General features: G+C 34.1%; 1 protein-coding gene across 2 annotated transcripts in view; it reads right to left on the bottom strand.

The window, feature by feature from the left end:
• The window catches only part of ARHGAP29 (Rho GTPase activating protein 29), a 90,338-nt gene that overhangs the window by 21,549 nt on the left and 49,592 nt on the right, over window positions 1-19,197 (bottom strand). For both annotated transcript variants that reach the window (XM_036998023.2, XM_036998024.2), the window contains exons 4-12: window positions 11,857-11,953; window positions 11,416-11,488; window positions 9,220-9,268; window positions 8,743-8,880; window positions 7,793-7,857; window positions 7,272-7,382; window positions 7,096-7,176; window positions 6,700-6,888; window positions 5,503-5,640 (exon numbers count right to left, since the gene is read on the bottom strand). In XM_036998023.2, coding sequence (XP_036853918.2) covers window positions 5,503-5,640; window positions 6,700-6,888; window positions 7,096-7,176; window positions 7,272-7,382; window positions 7,793-7,857; window positions 8,743-8,880; window positions 9,220-9,268; window positions 11,416-11,488; window positions 11,857-11,953 — 941 coding nt within the window. The remainder of the gene's footprint in view (window positions 1-5,502; window positions 5,641-6,699; window positions 6,889-7,095; window positions 7,177-7,271; window positions 7,383-7,792; window positions 7,858-8,742; window positions 8,881-9,219; window positions 9,269-11,415; window positions 11,489-11,856; window positions 11,954-19,197) is intronic.

A 19,197-nucleotide genomic window follows, 5' to 3' on the forward strand; every position in this document is an offset into this window, starting at 1 on the left:
TATTTCTCTAAAATGTGTGACTTTTTAAAGAAGAAATTACAAGACTGGTGATGTTTTCAATGTGTATAGATGTAATATACATATGTCAACTACAGCCCAAAGCAGGTAAAGGTACAAGCGGTGTAGTTTCTACATTTCACTTGAAACAGTTAAGATATTAATTCAAAGTGGACTTTCAAAAGTTTATGTGTGTGTGTGTGTGTGTGTGTGTGTGTGTGTGTGTGTATGTATCTATCCCTAGTGCAACTATTATAAAAAAAACTGTGTAGAGATATATCCAAAAACACAACACATAAACTAAAATGTAGATGACAAATTAAAATAAGCATTTCAGAGAATATAATTCTAATATATAAGTAAAAAAATTAAATTATATCAAATATATAAACAGATAAGTTAAAATGTAATTCTAAAAAATTATCAATTTATCTAAAATACGCAGCAAAAGGGAAACAAAAGAAGGGAAACGTACGGTACAAAAAAAACATAAGAAAACAAAAAAAGCAAAAAGTTGGTCTAAATCTGAACATATATTTACATTAAATATAAGTGGCCTAAACATTTCACTTAAAAGATAGAAACTGTCAAAAGATTTTTATAAAATCAGGACTGAAGTATATGCTACATAAGAAATTCACAATATATATAATGATAAAAGTAAACAAACAGAAAAAGATAGCCCATGCTAAAAATAATAATAAAAGTGAAACAGTTATATCAATATTACATATACTAAAAAGGAAAGTCAACAGGATAAAAAGAGACATTTCATAAGTATAACAGGATCAATTCACCAAGAATATATAATAATCATTAATATATATGTAAATGATGAGTTTCAAAGTACAGAAAGCAAAAACTAATAGAACTATAAATATACAGTATGGTGAAGACTTCAAAATGCCTTTCTCAGTTATTGGTAGAAGTAAAAAATTCATCCCCAAGGATATAGAAAAAATAAGTAACACCATAAATCAACAGGAAATAACTGACATCACACAACACTGCATCCAATAGCAGAATACACAGTCTAAGTGCACATAAGTGCGCACATGGAGCGTTCACCAAAACAGACCACATTCAGGGTCCTAAAACAAACCATAATTAATTCAAGAGAACTGAAATTATACAAAATACTTATCTCACCATAACAGAATTAAGCTAGAAATCAGTATCAGAAAGATTAACAGAAAATCTTCAAATACTTGTAAATTAAATAACAAACTTCTATATTACCCACAAGTCAATGATGAAGTCTCAAGAGAAATTAGAAAATAACTCTGAACTGTACAAACATGGTAATACAAAATTCAAACTTTGTGGGATGTAGATAAGCAGTGACTAGAGGGAACTTTAAATCATTAAATATTAGTATTAAAAAGCAGGGAACTCTCAATTAATCTAAATTTCCACCTTCAAGAAACTAAAAAGAATGGCAAAATAAACCCCAAAGCAAGCAGAAATAAAGAATAAAAAGCAGAAATTTATAAAAGACAAATAGAGAAAAAGCAATGAAGTCAAAGTTGTTTCTTTGAAAAAGATCAATAAAATTTGTAACACTCCAGCCAGACTAACAGACAGAAAGAGGGAGAAGACAGATTACTAATATCAAGCATGAAAGAGAGAATATCTATAAAGCCTACTGAAACATTCAAAGTATAAGAGATACTATGAATAACCTTATAAACATAAATCCTACAACTCAGATGAAAGGGGCCAATTCCAGGAAAGCCACAATTACCAAAATTTAACCCCCCAAAATATAATTACCTTTAACAGGCCTAATCAAAATGATTTTCACACAGTGAAAAATATTCCAAATATGAAAACCCCATCCCCAGATACTTTCATCAGGGAATGCTGCCATTTAAAGAACAATTCTACAAAATCTCTTTCAGAAAACAGAATAGAAAGGAACACTTCCCAACTCATTTTATAAGGCCAGAATTATCTTGATATCAAAACCAGACAAAGACTGTAAGAAAAGACAAAAAAAATCAACATACCAATATATTTCATTAACAAAGAAAAAAATGCTAAACAACAATATTAGCAAACTGAATCCAACAGTATGAATTGGTTGAATACATCACAACCAGGAGCCACTTAGCCCAGGAATGCAGGGCTAAATCAACACTCAAATTAATCCATCCTATTAAAGGACCCAAGAAGAAAAACTCTATTATCACAACAATCAAATAACACCAAAAAATCATTTGATAAAATCTAACATTTTCAACATAAAACTCTCAGAAAACTAAAAAAGGGGGAAGTCCTTAACCTAATAAAGGGCATCTTCAAAAAACCTACAGATATCATCATATTTATTTGTGAAAGACCAAGTGCCTTATCTCTATGATCAAGAATAAGACAAGGATTATCTTCTCTCACCACTCCTATTTAACAATGAAGTAGCAGTCCTAGCCCGTGTAATAAGAAAAAGAAATAAAAGGAATACAGATTGGGAAGAAAGAAATAAAACTGTCCCTATTTGCAGATAAGATGATTTTCTAAGTAGAAAACCTCAATTCTTTTGAAAAAGTTCCTAAAGCTAAGTGCGTTTAGCAAGGTTGCAAGATATAAGATCAACATACAAAAATCACTTGTACTTCTAAATACTAACAATGAACTGAAATTTGAAATTAAATGTATGTATATGTATGCTTAGATACACACATACACATAAATTATGCATGTGTATAATTTATATAATTTGTACATCCATATTTTATATAATTTATATAATTTTTGTAATACATATAAATTTTATGTAATTTATTACTACTTATACAAATCACATTCCCAATAGCTCCCAAAACACACACATGTATACAGGTCTAAACCTAAAAAAACATGTAAAAGAATTACATGTTGAAAACTACAAAATGCAGATTTTTAAAATATCATATACCTAAATAAATGGAGAGATATACTTTGCTCATGGATTAAACAACTCTATGTATAGTGACAATGTTACATATATAGTCAATTCTCCCCAATCTGATCTAAGCTTTAACAGAACTTCAATCAAAACATTAGTAGGATATTTTGTATACAGTCAAGCTGATTCTAACATTTTTTATGGGAAGTGAAAGGATCTTGAATACTCAGAACAATTCAAAAAAAAAGAGAAGTTGGAAGACTCATACCACCTGATTTTTAAAGACTTCCCATAATAGACAGTAATCAACATAGTAGGGTTTTGGCAATATGACAGACCCATATATCCATGGATCACAACAGAAGGTCTAGACACAGACCTATAAAAATATGGTCAATTGATTTTTGACAAAGATACAATGGCAATTCAATGCAGATGGCACAATGTTTTCAACAAATGGTACTGAAACAAGTAGATGCCTGTATTAACCATGTTTTTAAAAATTTTCTGTGTTTCATGCATTTGATGTCTTTACAAAACTTACTGATGGGGACAGACTGCTCCTCTCATGGCTAGCCAATTCTTAGCTAGGAGCACATTTTTCATATGCAACCCAAACCACTCATCGCCTAACTTTCACACACCAAGCCATTTTTTTCTCCTGCCTTAAATCATCCCAATGCCATGTACCAAGCAAACTAGAGACCACTCCTACACCCCAAAGTCCACTGGAATTATTCAAACTAGCCAATTCTATATTACTTATCCTGCCCTACCCTGCCATTCCTTCAGAAACCCAAGTAAAGGGCTCTGTACTCAAGCTTTCCCCTCACTCCTGCTTCAGCTTCATCAAAGCTGGTAGGTACTTCACCTATAGCTCTGCCTGGCTTGGCATGTTCCCTTCTCTCAGGAACTGTAAGAAATTCATCTTCCAATGATCTTGACCTTTCCATGTCAGCGTTCAGTTACCTCCATAAATTAAAATCCCATGGGTATAATTTTAATACAACACCCATATGCAAAAATGAACTTCAACTTGTAGTTCACCCTTTATACAAAAGTTAATTAACTCAAAATAGATAATATATCAATACCAAACTATAAAACTTTAGTTGAAAACACAGAAGTCTTTGTGACTTTGGTTGAGGCAAAGCACTTTTTGATATAATGCCAAAGTATGACCATAAAAGAAGAAATTGGTAAGTTAGACTCCATCAAATATAAAACCTTTTGCTCCTGAAAGACACTGCTAAAAGAAGGAGAAGCCTTAAACTGGAAGAAAATACAAGCAAGCTCAACAATAAGAAAACAACTCAATTTTTAAAAACAGGCACAATTCAAACTGCAAAGAAGCCCTTGAAAAGATGCTCAATAGCATTAGTAACTCTGGAAACACAAATTAAAACCACTACCACTGCACACCTACTAGAACACTTAAAATATAAAAGCAACAGCTGGCAAGTATTGTCAAGGATATAGAACAAGTGGAACTCTTACACACTGCTGATTAGAATGAAAAATGTTATGGTCAGTCTGGAAAAGTTTGGCAATTTCTTGTGAAATTAAATAGACATTTATGCATGAAAACTTTTATGCATGAAAGTTCTGCAACAGTCTATGTGTTAAACAGAATATACCTAAAGATAACAATCTGTTTGGGCAGCAACTCAAGGGAACTTCACTTTAATGGATAGATCCAGAAATCTCACTCCTAGACATTACCCTAGAAATATGAAAACTTATGTTCACACAAAAACCTGGAAACAAATATTCATAATAACTCTACTTAGCCACCTACAACTGGAGAACAATGCAAATGTCCAAATGGTGAATGGATAAACAGTGTAGTCATTCATATAATGAAATATTTTTAGCAATAAAAATAAATGAACTACTGATACACTGACAAATCTCAAAGGCATTTTCCTGAGTAAAGAAGCTTAATAGGATCCCATTATACTAACACTCTGAAAAATATAAAACCGTAAGATGGGAGAATAGACTAGAACTTGCCAGGGCTTAGAGGTGGGTGAAGATTTTGACTATGAAGGGGTGCATGAGGAAATTTCTATTGAGTGATGGAATTGTTCTGAATTCTGATTGTGATTGTGGTGGTTACATGAATTAATACATGTGTCAAAACTCATGAAATGTACACCAAACAGTTATTTTGTATGTATATTTTTTATAAAAACCATTTTAAAAAGGCAAATGAAAACACTTAATGGCAAGATGCTTTGTCTTCAAATAAATCATTGGGTTAAATTTTTATATTTAATTTACTCAAATTTTTATGAACATCTCATGGTATTGATAGAAGAGGTCAAATCCATTTTGTTAAGCCAGGCAAGGAAGGCAGTGGCTTACAGGCAATTTCATACTCTCAGACTTCAATTTTAATTAACCAGATTATCAATCCATGGGGTGGAGAACCAGATGAAACTCATATCATATACCACTATTAAAAACTAAAAGTCAATTTTCAAACTTTTAATGTTCCACTAATCTCAGAAAAACCTATAAGAATCATGACTCATCAAGAATCTCTCTCCTTCCTGCAGAGACATAGACAGACTCTTGTTTTTCCCTTCGGCCTTCAAAATACCAAAGAAATTACTTACAGCTTTAAGGGTAAGATCACACTGGAAAACAAGTTTCTGGAGTTGTGTTAAAATTTCTCTTTTGGTATTTTCTAGATCATTTCGTCTTTCTTCAACATTTGTCACACAAACTTTGTAGAGTTCATTTGCTTCTTCTACCTTCAGGAATATCACAGAAAAAATAAAATAAAACTGATCACCAGAACCTATATTTTAAAACAAATACTTATTATAGTAAAACCCAATTCATTGAAAAGCCTTTTTGGATGAAAAATCTGAAACAGTCTATGTATTAAATAGTATATACCTTGTAGGGAAGTTGGGATTCCTATGGCCAGGATCCTCACTGAACTTAAACCACTTGATGATGTAACTGGCCTGTTGCTAGGCTACTGCTTCCACACTCCTAGGCAATGAGCTATTATTGCGCTATATAGAGAGCTTGGCCTAGTGCTCTGGGCGGAGGCAGAGACGCTAGTGCTTGACCTACCGCCAGGAGAACAAACCAGGTAGTAAACCCTTTCACCCCAAAGAAACGTTCTACTGTCATTTCTTTGGTCACACTGAACCTATAGCGACCTTGCTGGGGGCTGAAACCCATTGGCAAGACATACCTAAAGATAACAATCTGGTCAGCAATTCAAGGGCACTTCACTTTAATAGATAGCCAAGTACAATTTATAATTAGTATATTATTTGTCTATAAAATACATGCCCACTTATATTTAACAGCCTTTTCTATTTATATTAACCATTTTCCATATAGTACTCTACAGAATTTATCAATTTATATTTCCCAATAATACAAAGCTCCAAATTAGTCTTGCTATCAGGTACTGGAATTAGTACACATACACAGAGTCGCCTAAATGGTGAACTTTCTGAACAATGAAAACAAAAAATTAAATTACTGCCTTCTCTTAGGCATGTCTTTCACAAACAAATCCAAAAATTAATAAGAGAAGCAAAGCTCTCTTAGCACAGTGGTTCTCAAAGTGTGGATCCCCAGCAGGAGCAGCTTCACCTGGGAGCTTATTACAGAAATGCAAATTGTCTGGACCAACCCTAAACCTACTGAAAAAGAAACTCTGGGGGTGGGTGCCAGGCAGTCTGTTTAACAAGCTTTCCAGGTGCTGCTGCTGTGTGCTAAAATTTGAGAACCAAAGGCTTAGAAGATTATTGCTAATTCAAGTTGGAAATAACAAAAAAGATGATTACTTTTTGAAGAGCCTCCTCTTCCAGCCTGCGCTTTTTTTCTAACTGCTTGTTGAGATTTTTTACTAATCCTCCACTTGAGCACATATGTTCCTCTTCTGCACGAAACATGGAAGATTTTGCTTTTTCATACTCATCTTGACGTTGCATGCACAGCAATTTTGCCTTTTTAAGAGCAGTCTCTGCTTCAAGCTACACAGGAAAAACAGAGTATTAAATCTAGAATAAGAAAGAAACCCTAATTACAAGTTTCTTCATCATATTCAGCAAGATTGTTTAGACAGCGTTTTAGAAAACCTTTGGGGTAAGGTAAGCATCTGCATAGGGCAGATGCTTATATACTGCAGATGATTTTGGATGTTCACAAATGGGTAAGTAAAACTTCATTATAATACTCACCATTTTATTTTGTTCCTGTTTCCAAAGTTCTTTTATTTCTTTCCTTTGTTTTTCCATTTCATTTTTCCTCCCAAGTAGAGGCTGTCAAGGGTAATTTTAAAAAAGAAAGAAAAAATACTGTTTGCTAAAGGTTTGCTGTTTTTAAAAAAATCTGTATTGTACAAATAAATTTTTACCTGCACAAATTTGTTGGCTTGGAGAGCTGCAATTGTTTGTTGTAAAAGGTGACTACTCTCTATGTCATTAAGAAGAGCATTGGTAAAAAGAGACTGCAATGGCATGAACTCCTAGAATTTAAAATTGAAAATAAATTTTCCAGTAGAAATGGATCCCCCCACTACTCTTCTTCAAAAAGAGAAATTTTAAGTTTAGACTTTAGTCCCAGAAAAATGGCTAGTCATAAATATGACTATATGAGAAAAATACTGAAGAAAATTAATTGTAATGAATCATAAAACTAGTTAGCAAAATTAGTAGCTAAAAGATAACCAATATTTGTATAAACTTGTCAATTTCCTTGTTTTTCTCATAACAGGTATCCATGTACATCTCAAAGGAACTTAATTTTGTCAATAAAAAGTTTAGAATTTAAGTTCTTCCCTATATTAACTATGAAATTTTCAGATTTTGCAAGGCACTATCAGGAGCTATCTGAGTAATCTCATTATAGAATCCTAGAAGCTCGCTGAACTCTTACCTGTAGTCCAATGCTAGTTCTAGTTGCCTCTGCCAACTTGACAATATTTCTAGTGGACTCCAATTCTGAAAAGTTCAAAGAAGGCATCAGGAGGTAAAAGTAACTTACTTTTCCCCTCCATATTCTAAAATATTAATAATTCCCCATTAAAAAGTGATCACAAATACTAGTCTGTATCATGATATGATGCTGTGATTTTTAATCAGAAGTGCTCATCAAAATAAACTAAGAAACGTTGAAAATCCATTTGCTTAGACTTCACCTTTCTTGGGGATGGAACCTATGCTTGTCTATGGCCTTTTGTAAGGCTATTCAGATGATTCTTATAGGCATTCCCTATTACAAGCAAATACTGTAGTAGAAAAGCACAAGCTTTGGGTAAATTCTGTATTTTCAGTTACTACTATATGATCTTAGGCAAATCTGCTATCTGACATTAGTGAAATCACGTGTCTTTCTTGCCTCAGCTGTAAAATGGGGATAATAATTGTCTTGCCTTCCCCCCAGAGTTTTGGTAAGGATTAAATGAGAGAAAAGATATGAAAACATTTTGTCAACTATAAAACGCTGAGAAAAATGTTAGCTCTTAAGATGCTCCTTATATGTTTCCATTGTTTTCTGCTCACACATCTCCTGTTGCCTTTATCTCCTTTAACCATATTATTTGAATGCATTTCTTTTCACCCACTAGAGTGTGACTTCCTTAAAAGCAAAGACAGTATACTATTTGTCCTTGTCCCCAGATCCACTGATTGCCCCACAGTAATGTTCAGAAAGTACATTTATTGTAAGAGTCCTTCCTATTTTAAGAAGAGATAATGGACAATGATTTTATTCACCACAATGAAACAGCTACTAATGTGGAATCACATTATTTATAGCCTGTAGAAAACGAATCACAATTAGTTATCATATGCCAAAGTTAATCAGATGCCCAAAGAGCAACTCACCCAAGTTAAGTTTCTTTTCAACCCATGAAACTATGTTCTTGGTATATTTTGACCATGTTTTAGCATATGACAAAGCTAATTCTATAGAGTCGGTGTTCTTTAACAGCATGCTGTCTAGTTCCATAGGAGAAAAATTTCCTGAAAATAAAAATATCAAGATAAGTATATATTAAATATGAGCAGCTAACTCTAAACAAAGAAGCATTCAGCAGTTTAAACTACATTGGTTTCAAATTACATAATGTAGGTTTTATCTTAGTATGTATTTTTTCAATTTATAAGCCCTATGTAATTCTTGATCAGTGTATTATCACATTACTGTCTACTCTAGCAGTTTTTTCTGTTTTATATAAAACATTACATATCATTTATGTTAAAAATGAGTACTTTACATTACTAACCAAGAAGAGAGTGAGTAATCCAATTTATTGAAAGTAGCTACAAGAAGTTTGAAGTTGTAAGAACCTCAAGCATTACCTTTTTCATTGGATGAGTCCACTGATTCCACAGAAACATTTTCAAAAGACTTACAACATAGAAGAAAACAGATCTGAGATTAGAGCAGAAGATAACAGATCTTTGCTTCAGAAATTTTTCACTCTAATGTTACTGTGACATAATTCCTGCTAAAAAATTTCAAGTATTTAGAACTCACAAGGCCTGAGAAGCCTGTTTTAATTCCAGAACATTTTATAAGAATTATATAGCTTTTTACAACAGCTGTTCTCTAGGTCCAAAAATGAATAACCTCATTGTTTACTAACAGCATTATAGTTAACATTAGTGAATCTATTCAAAACTAAATTCTGCCTATCTTAAAAATATCAGTCAGGAAGCTCAGAAGCAATCCATATAGATTGCTATCTAAGTAGAAGACAAAGACCTATCTCGTCCAGCCATCTTTTACCATTTTATTACATGACAAGCTTTTCTCTGAAAGTCTATGGACAGCTTGGTGCAGAGCTTTCTATGATAGAAATGTTTTTTATCTGTACTGTCCAATAAAGTAGCTACTAGCTACATTTAGCTATATGAGCATTTGAAAAGTGGATAATGTAAATGAGAGGGGGATTTTAAATTTAATGTATTTTAATTAATTTAAATTTAAAGAGGTACATGTGGCAAGTGGCACCTTTATTGGACAATGCAGGAAAACAGTCTCTACCAAAATTGTGAACTCTTAAACAAATCTGACCTACTTAAGTTGGACAGTACAGAATATGAAGGGATTTTCAATGCAAAAGGGATCAGAGACCTGGGTTTGAAGTCAAGCTCTATTATTTAATAGCTGTATGACACTAGGCCACATATTTATAGTCACTTAACTTTGGTTTGCCCTTTTTGTAAAATGGGGTTAAGAACACTCCTTTCATCCGGCTATTTTAAGGATTACAATGATACAGACTTAGCACAGTGCCTGGTACATAACAAGCACTATTAAATAAAAGGCAGCATTTTTAAAGATATTTTTCAAAACTTCATGAAACAAAGTAATTTTATTTTATTATTAGTATTGTATCATTGTGAACTTCTGAATTTCAATCTCTAGGGTAAATTCAAAATTCAAAATGGAAAACAAGGTGCAAATGAAAAAAAGGAAAAAGTAATTTCTTATAATTTTAGTATAGTGTGTGTGCACAACAGAGGCAAAGGAACAGGAAATGTAATATTTTATTTCCCTTGTCAAACAGATACGTTTTATTATATCTTCTGAATTAGTGGCAAGTTAGAAAAGAAAATTGACAAAAAAATAAAAATAGGAAAATATTTAAAAATCTTAAAATCTTAAATGGTTTATACACTATCCTTGATTCATCAACGGATAATTTCAGAACTAGTCACAATCTTTTTCTCAATATTGAGCACACCTAACAAATGCCTTAAGCAGTCATTCATATTTTGTATCTCTTTAAGAAAGACCTAAAAATTTTTACATTATTTTGATAGAACACAAATACTTGGCACATTTCCAAATATTCATTGACATCTTTTTGTATCTGGTCATCCTTAACAGGAAATCATCAACAAATATCTCTAATGCAATACTTAATAATAATATCTTACATATTATTACATTTTATGAAAAATTTCAATCAAATGACACTATTACTATTACAAATCTTAAAAGCAATATTCTACATACATTCCTTGTGTTCTATTATTTTATATCAATTTTTCTTCCAATTGGGAATCAGAATCCCAAGGCTCTGACATACTTATAGGGATATTCTTATAGGGAGAATTAAGACCTATAGCCCTATTAATAATTGTGTCATGGTAACAAACTGTAGGCTGTATGAAATGATTAACATTTTCTTTAACTTTCTGCATTATTTTTCTAAGTTCCCACTAGTCTTAAAGATGTGCAACAATTTCAGGAGGGAAAAATGGTTAAGAATTACTAAAATTTCAGACCACATGACATATGGATTCATTATATAAACCACTATAAAGCAAGCATCAGATACATCCTTTTAAAATGATAGTTTCACTTACAAAGTACAATAAATTTTTGAAGAAACTGACCATAAATTATATTTAAAATTAACTGATCTCTATTTCTTGCTACACTCCAAATTATCAGGTAGTAATATGAGATTAAGATTAGGAAATTATTGAAATATTAAGTTAAAAATATTAAAGTCTTTGCTTTTACACAAAAATTTGACCTACCTTACTTTCCTGAGAAACAGGCAGTTGTAATAATGAATCATTGCCTACATCTCCCATAAGGAAATTTGTCAGGCTATCCAAGGAAGTTAAAAAAAAAGAAATAGAAATAAGAAGACAAGTCATCACATTGCTCTGTCACAGGCTTTACATTCAACATGCCTTCTAGAATATATTTTTAAAATTAAGAATCTTGGAAATAAAATTCTAGGAATCTGTTCACGTAAGTCACACAGTCACTTGTAAATACATGTTGCTTCTACACAGCTATAAAGACACCTCTAAATACAGTAATAAAGCCACACTGAATGTAGCCTTTCCAAAGTTGTGAAAGTATTTTATTTTGGTTAAAACTTTATTTTCCATGTATCTACTGAACTATGTGACAAACTTGCCTTGAGACACCTAAGCCCAAATTTCTTTAAATGACAGTCTTCTACTTACATATTCCCAAAGGTAAAGGCCAAAGTTTCAATGGAAGAAAAGACTTCTCTGAAGAGATCATTTTTGTTTTCTTCATTAACTTCTGTGAAGTTCACAGCTAGGTAAAGGTTGGTTACAATAAATGAGAGAAGAAATATTTTAAACTAGATTTATACGAAGTCATTTATTTAATCCTTTAAAAATCTACCATTACTTCTAGAAGCATTAGAAGGTAAAGAAACTGAAAACATATTACTCAACATGGATATGATATCCAAGTTCTTCATTAAAGAAACCATACTGATCAGATTGCACAGAAGTAGCTGACATTCCAAACTGACTACTCCATGCATGATATAATGTGACACATCTAAAAGTGACTCAGTGTGAAATTAATCAGTCTTGGAGTCAGAGTCCATGTTACGCCAGCTCTGTGCTATTTTCTCTTGCTTATTGCTTTACAACATTTTTAAAAACAGATAAATGTACTGTGGCTCACTCAAGTCTACATGAAGTATATTTTTCACTACAAATTCCAATTGAAGTCATACATACATTTGATATAGCATAAAACCTACATACAAAACATATCACATAAAAAACAATGTTTTAGAAATTTAAATTTCTATTTACTAATAACCTTATTTCTTATAGGCTCTTGGGTTCTGAGGTACATGTTAATTGATACATAGCTGTGTTTTGCTTACCATAGGGATATTTTAACATTTTGCATTTCGTTAGAGCAAATTGTGAAATACAATTGAAAAAACTTCTTAGTATAATTTCTTCCACATGCACCTTTGTTAAAAAAGCCCAGATACAATTTACTAAGACAAAATCTGAAGGTGGAATTGGCAATTTTTTAAAAGTAACCCCTTTTACTCTAGAGGTTGAGTATAAAAAGCACCTGGCTCCCTGTATTTCACCCTCCTTAGGATCCTTGCCAATAAAGGGAAGGTAAAGAAACCAGTACAGAGGAAGCCATCATTGCTTTAAAACAGATTTTTTCTTAAGCTTAGCTGCACAAAAGAATTACCTGGGGAGTTTTAAAAACAAACTCTGTGTTCTGCTATCATAGATTCAGATTTCACAGGTCTGGTGAAGCATAGGCATTTGCTCAAAAGCTCTCCCAGATGATTCTAATGTGCAACTAGGGTTGAAAATCCTTCCTAGAAAGCAAGGATTCCTAAGCAGGGATGAATTAAACTTCAAGGCTGTAAACGTCATGAAATTACCATCAAGATTTTACAAATATAAGCCTTTGTAGATACGAGAGACTAATGTCCATACCTATCATCAGATTCTTCTAAGTTTCCTTGATACAAACAAAAAGAAAAACTTAAGAACAACCATAAGTAAATTAAAAAATATTTTTGGACCTCTGCTCTGATGAAAATGGAAGAACAGGTTTTATACTTCTGCCTGGAACAACTAAAAGAAACCTGTACAAAACATGAAACAACACCTTTCAAGACATTGTTATCAGACAATAAAAGACAAGAACCCTGACAAACACAAATGTGGTTTGCTCTGCAACTGCCCCAGGTTACTGCCTAGTATCACACAAACTAGATTGCTTTGAGCAAAGAAAACTACCAAAAAGTCGTTTTATAATGGTGAAGGAGTCAATTTATCATGACAATTCTTTTTTTTATTAGGGTATTATTGATATACATTCTTATGAAGGTTTCACATGAAAAAACAATGTGGTTACACATTTACCCATATTATCAAGTCCCTACCCATACCCCATTGCAGTTACTGTCCATCAGTGTAGCAAAATGCCACAGATTCACTATTTGCCTTCACTGTGCTATACTGTCTTCCCCATGACACCTCACACCATGAGTACTAAACATAATACCCCTCAATCACCTTCTTCCTCCCTCCCCACCCACGCTCCCACACCCCTCCCCTTTGGTAACGGCTAGTCCCTTCTTGGGACACTGTGATGCTGCTGCTGTTTTGCAGTTTTGCTTTGTTGTTATACTCCACAAATGAGGGAAACCATTTGCCACTTGTCTTTCTTTGCCTGCCTTATTTCACTGAGCATAATATCCTCCAGCTCCATCCATATTGTTGCAAATGGTAGGATTTGTTTCTTTCTTATGGCTGAATAGTATTCCATTGTATATATGTATCACCTTTTCTTTATCCATGTATCTACTGATGGACACTTAAGTTGCTTCCATATCCTGGCTATTGTAAATAGGGCTGCGATAAACATAGGGGTGAATATGTCTTTTTGAAACTGGGAACTTGTATTCTTTGGGTATTCCAAGAAGTCGGATTCCCGGGTCAAATGGTATTTCTACTTTTAGTTTTTTGAGGAACCTCCATATTGCTTTCCACAATGGAAACCTCCTACATTCCCACCAGCAGTGTAGGAGGGTTTCCCTTTCTCTGCATCCTTGCCAGCATTTGTTCTTAAGTCTTTTCATTGCTGGCTATCCTAACTGGTGTGAGGTGATACCTCATTGTAGTTTTAATTTGTATTTGCCTGATGATTAATGATGTGGACGGAGCATCGTTTCACCTGTCTGTTGGCCATCTGAATTTCTTCATTAGAGAATTGTCTCTTCATATCCTCCGCCCATTTTTTAATCAGGTTATTTGCTTTTTGGGTATTAAGGTGTGTGAGTTCTTTATATATTTTGGATGTTAACCCCTTGTCAGATATGTCATTTACAAATACATTCTCCCACACTGTAGGATGCCTTTTTGTTCTTTTGATGGTGTTCTTTGCTGTACAGAAGCTTTTAGTTTCATGTAGCCCCCTGTGTTCATTTTTACTTTTGTTTCCCTTGCTCGAGGAGATGCGTTCAGGAAGAAGTTGCTCATGTTTATATTCAGGAGATTTTTGCCTATATTGTCTTCTAAGAGTTCTATGGTTTCATGACTTACATTCAGGTCTTTGATCCATTTCGAATTTACTTTTGTGTATGGGGTTAAACAATAACCCAGTTTCATTCTCTTGCATGTAGCTGTCCAGTTTTGCCAACAACAGTTGTTGAAGAGACTGTCATTTCCCCATTGTATGTCCATAATTCCTTTATAGTACATTAATTGACCACATATGGTTGGGTTTATATCTGGGCTCTCTATTCTGTTCCATTGGTCAATGGGTCTGTTCTTGTGCCAGTACCAAATTGTCTTGATTACTGTGGCTTTATAGTAGAGCTTGAAGTCAGGGAGCATAATCCCCAAAGCTTTATTCTTCCTTCTTAGGTTTGCTTTGGCTATTCAGGGTATTTTGTGGTTCCATGTGAATTTTAGAACAATTTGTTCTAGTTCATTGAAGAATACTGTTGGTATTCTGATAGGAATTGCACTGTGTAGATTGCTTTAGTCAGGATGGGCATTTTAACAATATTAATCCTTCCTATTCAAGAGCATGGGATGTGTTTCCATTTATTGGTATCTCCTTTAATTTCTCTCATGAGTGTCCTGTTGTTTTCACAGCATAGGTCTTTCACTTTCTTGGTTAGGTTTATTCCCAGGTATTTTATTCTTTTTGATGCAATTGTGAATGGAATTATTTTCCTGATTTCTCCTTTTGTTAGTTCAACATTAGTGTATAGGAATGCAACAGATTTCTGTGTTTTAATTTTGTATCCTGCAACTTTGCTGAATTCAGATATTAGCTCTAATAGTTTTGGAGTGGATTCTTTAGGGTTTTTTATGTACAATCTCATGCCATCTGCAAACAGTGACAGTTTAACTTTCCTTACCAATCTGGATGCCCTTTATTTCTTTGTGTTGTCTAATTGTTGTGGCTAGGACCTCCAGAACTATGTTGAATAAAAGTGGAGACAGTGAGCATCCTTGTCTTGTTTCTGATCTTAAAGGAAAGGCTTTCAGCTTCTCTCTGTTAAGTATGAAGTTGGCTGTGGGTTTGTCACATATGGCCTTTATTATTTGAGGTACTTGCCCTCTATACACATTTTGTTGAGAGTTTTTATCATGAATGGATGTTGAATTTTGTCAAAAGCTTTTTCGGCACCTATGGAGATGATCATGTGGTTTTTGTCCTTCTTTTTGTTGATGTGGTCAATGATGTTGATGGATTTGCTAATAGTGTACTATCCTTGCATCCCTGACATAAATCCTATTTGATAATGGTGGATGATCTTTTTGACATATTTTTCAATTTGGTTTGCTAATATTTTGTTGAGTATATTTGCATCTATGTTTGCAGGGATACTGGTCTGTAATTTTCTTTTCTTGTGGTGTCTTTGCCTGGTTTTGGTATTAGAGTAATGCTGGCCTCATAGACTGAGTTTAGAAGTATTCCCTCTTCCTCTACTTTTTGGAAAACTTTGAGCAGGATGGGTATTAGGTCTTCACTAAATGTTTGATAAAATTCAGTGGTGAAACCATCTGGTCCAGGAGTTTTGTTCTCAGGTAGTTTTTTTTATTACCAATTCAATTTCGTTGCTGGTAATTGGTCTGTTCAGGTTTTCTGTTTCTTTCTGGGTCAGGCTTGGGAGGTTGTATTTTTCTAGAAAGTCCATTTCTTCTAGGTTATCCAGTTTGTTAGCATATAATTTTTCATAGTATTCTCTAATACTTATTTGTATTTCTGTGGTGTCTGTAGTGATTTTTCCTTTCTCATTTCTGATTATGTGTGTAGACTCCTTTTTTTCTTGATAAGGCTGGCTAGGGGTTTATCTATCTTGTTTATTTTCTCAAAGAACTAGCTCTTGCTTTCATTGGTTCTTTCTATTGTTTTATTCTTCTTGACTTTATTTATTTCTGCTGTAATCTTTATTATGCCCCTCCTTCTACTGACTTTGGGACTCATTTGTTCTTCTTTTTTAGTTTCATTAACTGTCAGTTTAGACTTCATATGGGATTGTTCTTCTTTCCTGAGGTAGGCCTGTATTGCAATATGCTTTCCTCTTAGCATGGCCTTCACTGTGTCCCACAGATTTTTGCATTGTTGAATTATTGTTGTCATTTGTCTCCGTATATTGCTTGATCTCTGTTTTTATTTGGTCACTGATTATTGGTTATTTAGGAGCATGTTGTGAAGCCTCCATGTGTTTGTGGGATTTTTCATTTTCTTTGCATAATTTATCTATAGTTTCATACCTTTGTGGTCTGAGAAACTGGTTGTTACAATTTCAATCTTTTTGAATTTACCAAGGCTCTTTTTGTGGCCTACTATATGATCTGGTCTTGAAAATGTTCTATGTCCACTTGAGAAGAATGCGTATTCTGCTACTTTGGGTGCAGAGTTCTGTAGATATCTGTTAGGTCCATCTGTTCTAATGTGTTATTCAGTACATCTGTCTATTTTCTGTCTGGTTGATCTGTCCTTTGGAGTGAGTGGAGTGTTGAAGTCTTCTCAAATGAATGCATTGCATTCTATTTCCCCTTTTAACTCTATTAGTATTTGTTTCACATATGTAGGTGCTCCTGTGTTGGGTACAGAGATATTTATAATGGTTATATCTTGTTGGATTGACCCCTTTATCGTTATGTAATGTCCTTCTTTGTCTCTTGTGACTTTCTTTGTTTTAAAGTCTATTTTGTCTGATACAAGTACTCCAACTCCTGCTTTTTTCTCCCTATTAGTTGTATGAAATACCTTTTTCCATCCCTTCACTCTTAGTCTGTATATGTCTTTGGGTTTAAAGCGAGTCTCTTGTAGGCAGCATATAGATGGGTCTTGTTCTTTATACATTCAGTGACTCTATGTCTTTTGATTGGTGCATTCAGACCATTTACATTTAGGGTGATTATTGATAGGTATGTACTTATTGCCATTTCAGGCTTTAGATTTATGATTACCAAAGGTTCAAGGTTAACTTCCTTACTATCTGAGAGTCTAACTTAACTCACTTAATATGCTATTACAAACACAATCTAAAGGTTCTTTTTTTCTCCTTTCTCTTCCTCCTCCAATCTTCATATGTATTAAGTATCATATTCTGTACTCTTTGTCTATCCCTTGACTGACTTTGGGGATAGTTGATTTAATTTTGTATTTGCTTAGTAATTAACTGTTCTACTTTCTTTACTATGGTTTTATTACCTCTGATGACAGCTATTAAACCTTAGGAATACTTCCATCTATAGAAGTCCCTCCAAAATACACTGTGGAGATGGTTTGTGGGATGTAAATTCTCTCAGCTCTTGTTTATCTGGAAATTGTTTAATGCCTCCTTCATATTTGAATGAAAATATTGCTAGACAAAGTATTCTTGGTTCAAGGCCCTTCTGCTTCATTGCATTAAATACATCATGCCACTCCCTTCTGGCCTGTAAGGTTTCTGCTGAGAAGTCTGATGATAGCCTGATGGGCTTTCCTTTGTATGTGATCTTATTTCTCTTTTTGGTGGCTTTAATAATCTGTCCTTATCCTTGATCTTTGCCATTTTAATTATTATATGTCTTGGTGTTGTCTTCCTTGGGTCACTTGTGTTGGGAGATCTGTGCACCTCCATGGCCTGAGAGACGATCTCCTTCCCCAGACTGGGGAAGTTGTCAATTATTACCTCCTCAAAGATACTTGCTATCCATTTTTCTCTCTCTTCTTCTTCTAGTACCACTATAATACAAATATCATTCTGTTTGGATTGGTCACACAATTCTCTCAATATTCTTTCATTCTTAGAGATCTTTTTTTCTCTCTGTGTCTCAGCTTCTTTGTATTCCTCTTCTCTAATTTCTATTCCATTTATCATCTCCTCTGCCATATCTAATCTGCTATTAAAACCTTCCATTGTATGTTTCATTTCTGATACTGTGTCTGTAATGACTGGACCTCCAACCAGAATTCATTCCTGAGTTCTTGAATATTTTTCTCTACCTCTATGAGTATGTTTATGATTTTTATTTTGAAATCTCTTTTAGGAAGATTCATGAAGTCGGTTTCATTTGACTCTTTCTCTGGTGTATGTATGATTTTGCTTTGAACCAGTTTCCTTTGATGTTTCCTATTTGTATGTGGCATCACTAGTGCTGAGAAGCTCTACTCTCTGGAGCTGCTCAGCCCCTGGAGCAATGTCGAGGGTTTCAAGGGAGCAGTGTTGGTGCCTGGGAGGAGGAAAAAGCTGTTTCCTGCTTCCCAGCTGCTACACCTGTCTCCACTGCTAGAACCAGTAGGCCGAGCAAACAGGTATAAGCCTCTATGCCTTGTGTTTGTAGCTGCTGTAGGCAGGGCTTCCCTCTGACTTGCCTGACTCCAGGGCAGGGTTTGCCTCTTTACAAGCCAGGTGTGGGCTGGCCGGGAGGAAGGCACAGCAGGCTGCATATCACAGAGGGAGTCCTTGGAACTGCATTGTCAGCCAGAGGGCTGGAGTGCCTGTAGCTCCTGAAAATTCCCAACCTGCTGGGCAGAGTGCATCCAGACAA

The sequence above is a fragment of the Manis javanica genome, chromosome 4, assembly GCF_040802235.1.
Source record: "Manis javanica isolate MJ-LG chromosome 4, MJ_LKY, whole genome shotgun sequence".
NCBI lineage: Eukaryota > Metazoa > Chordata > Mammalia > Pholidota > Manidae > Manis > Manis javanica.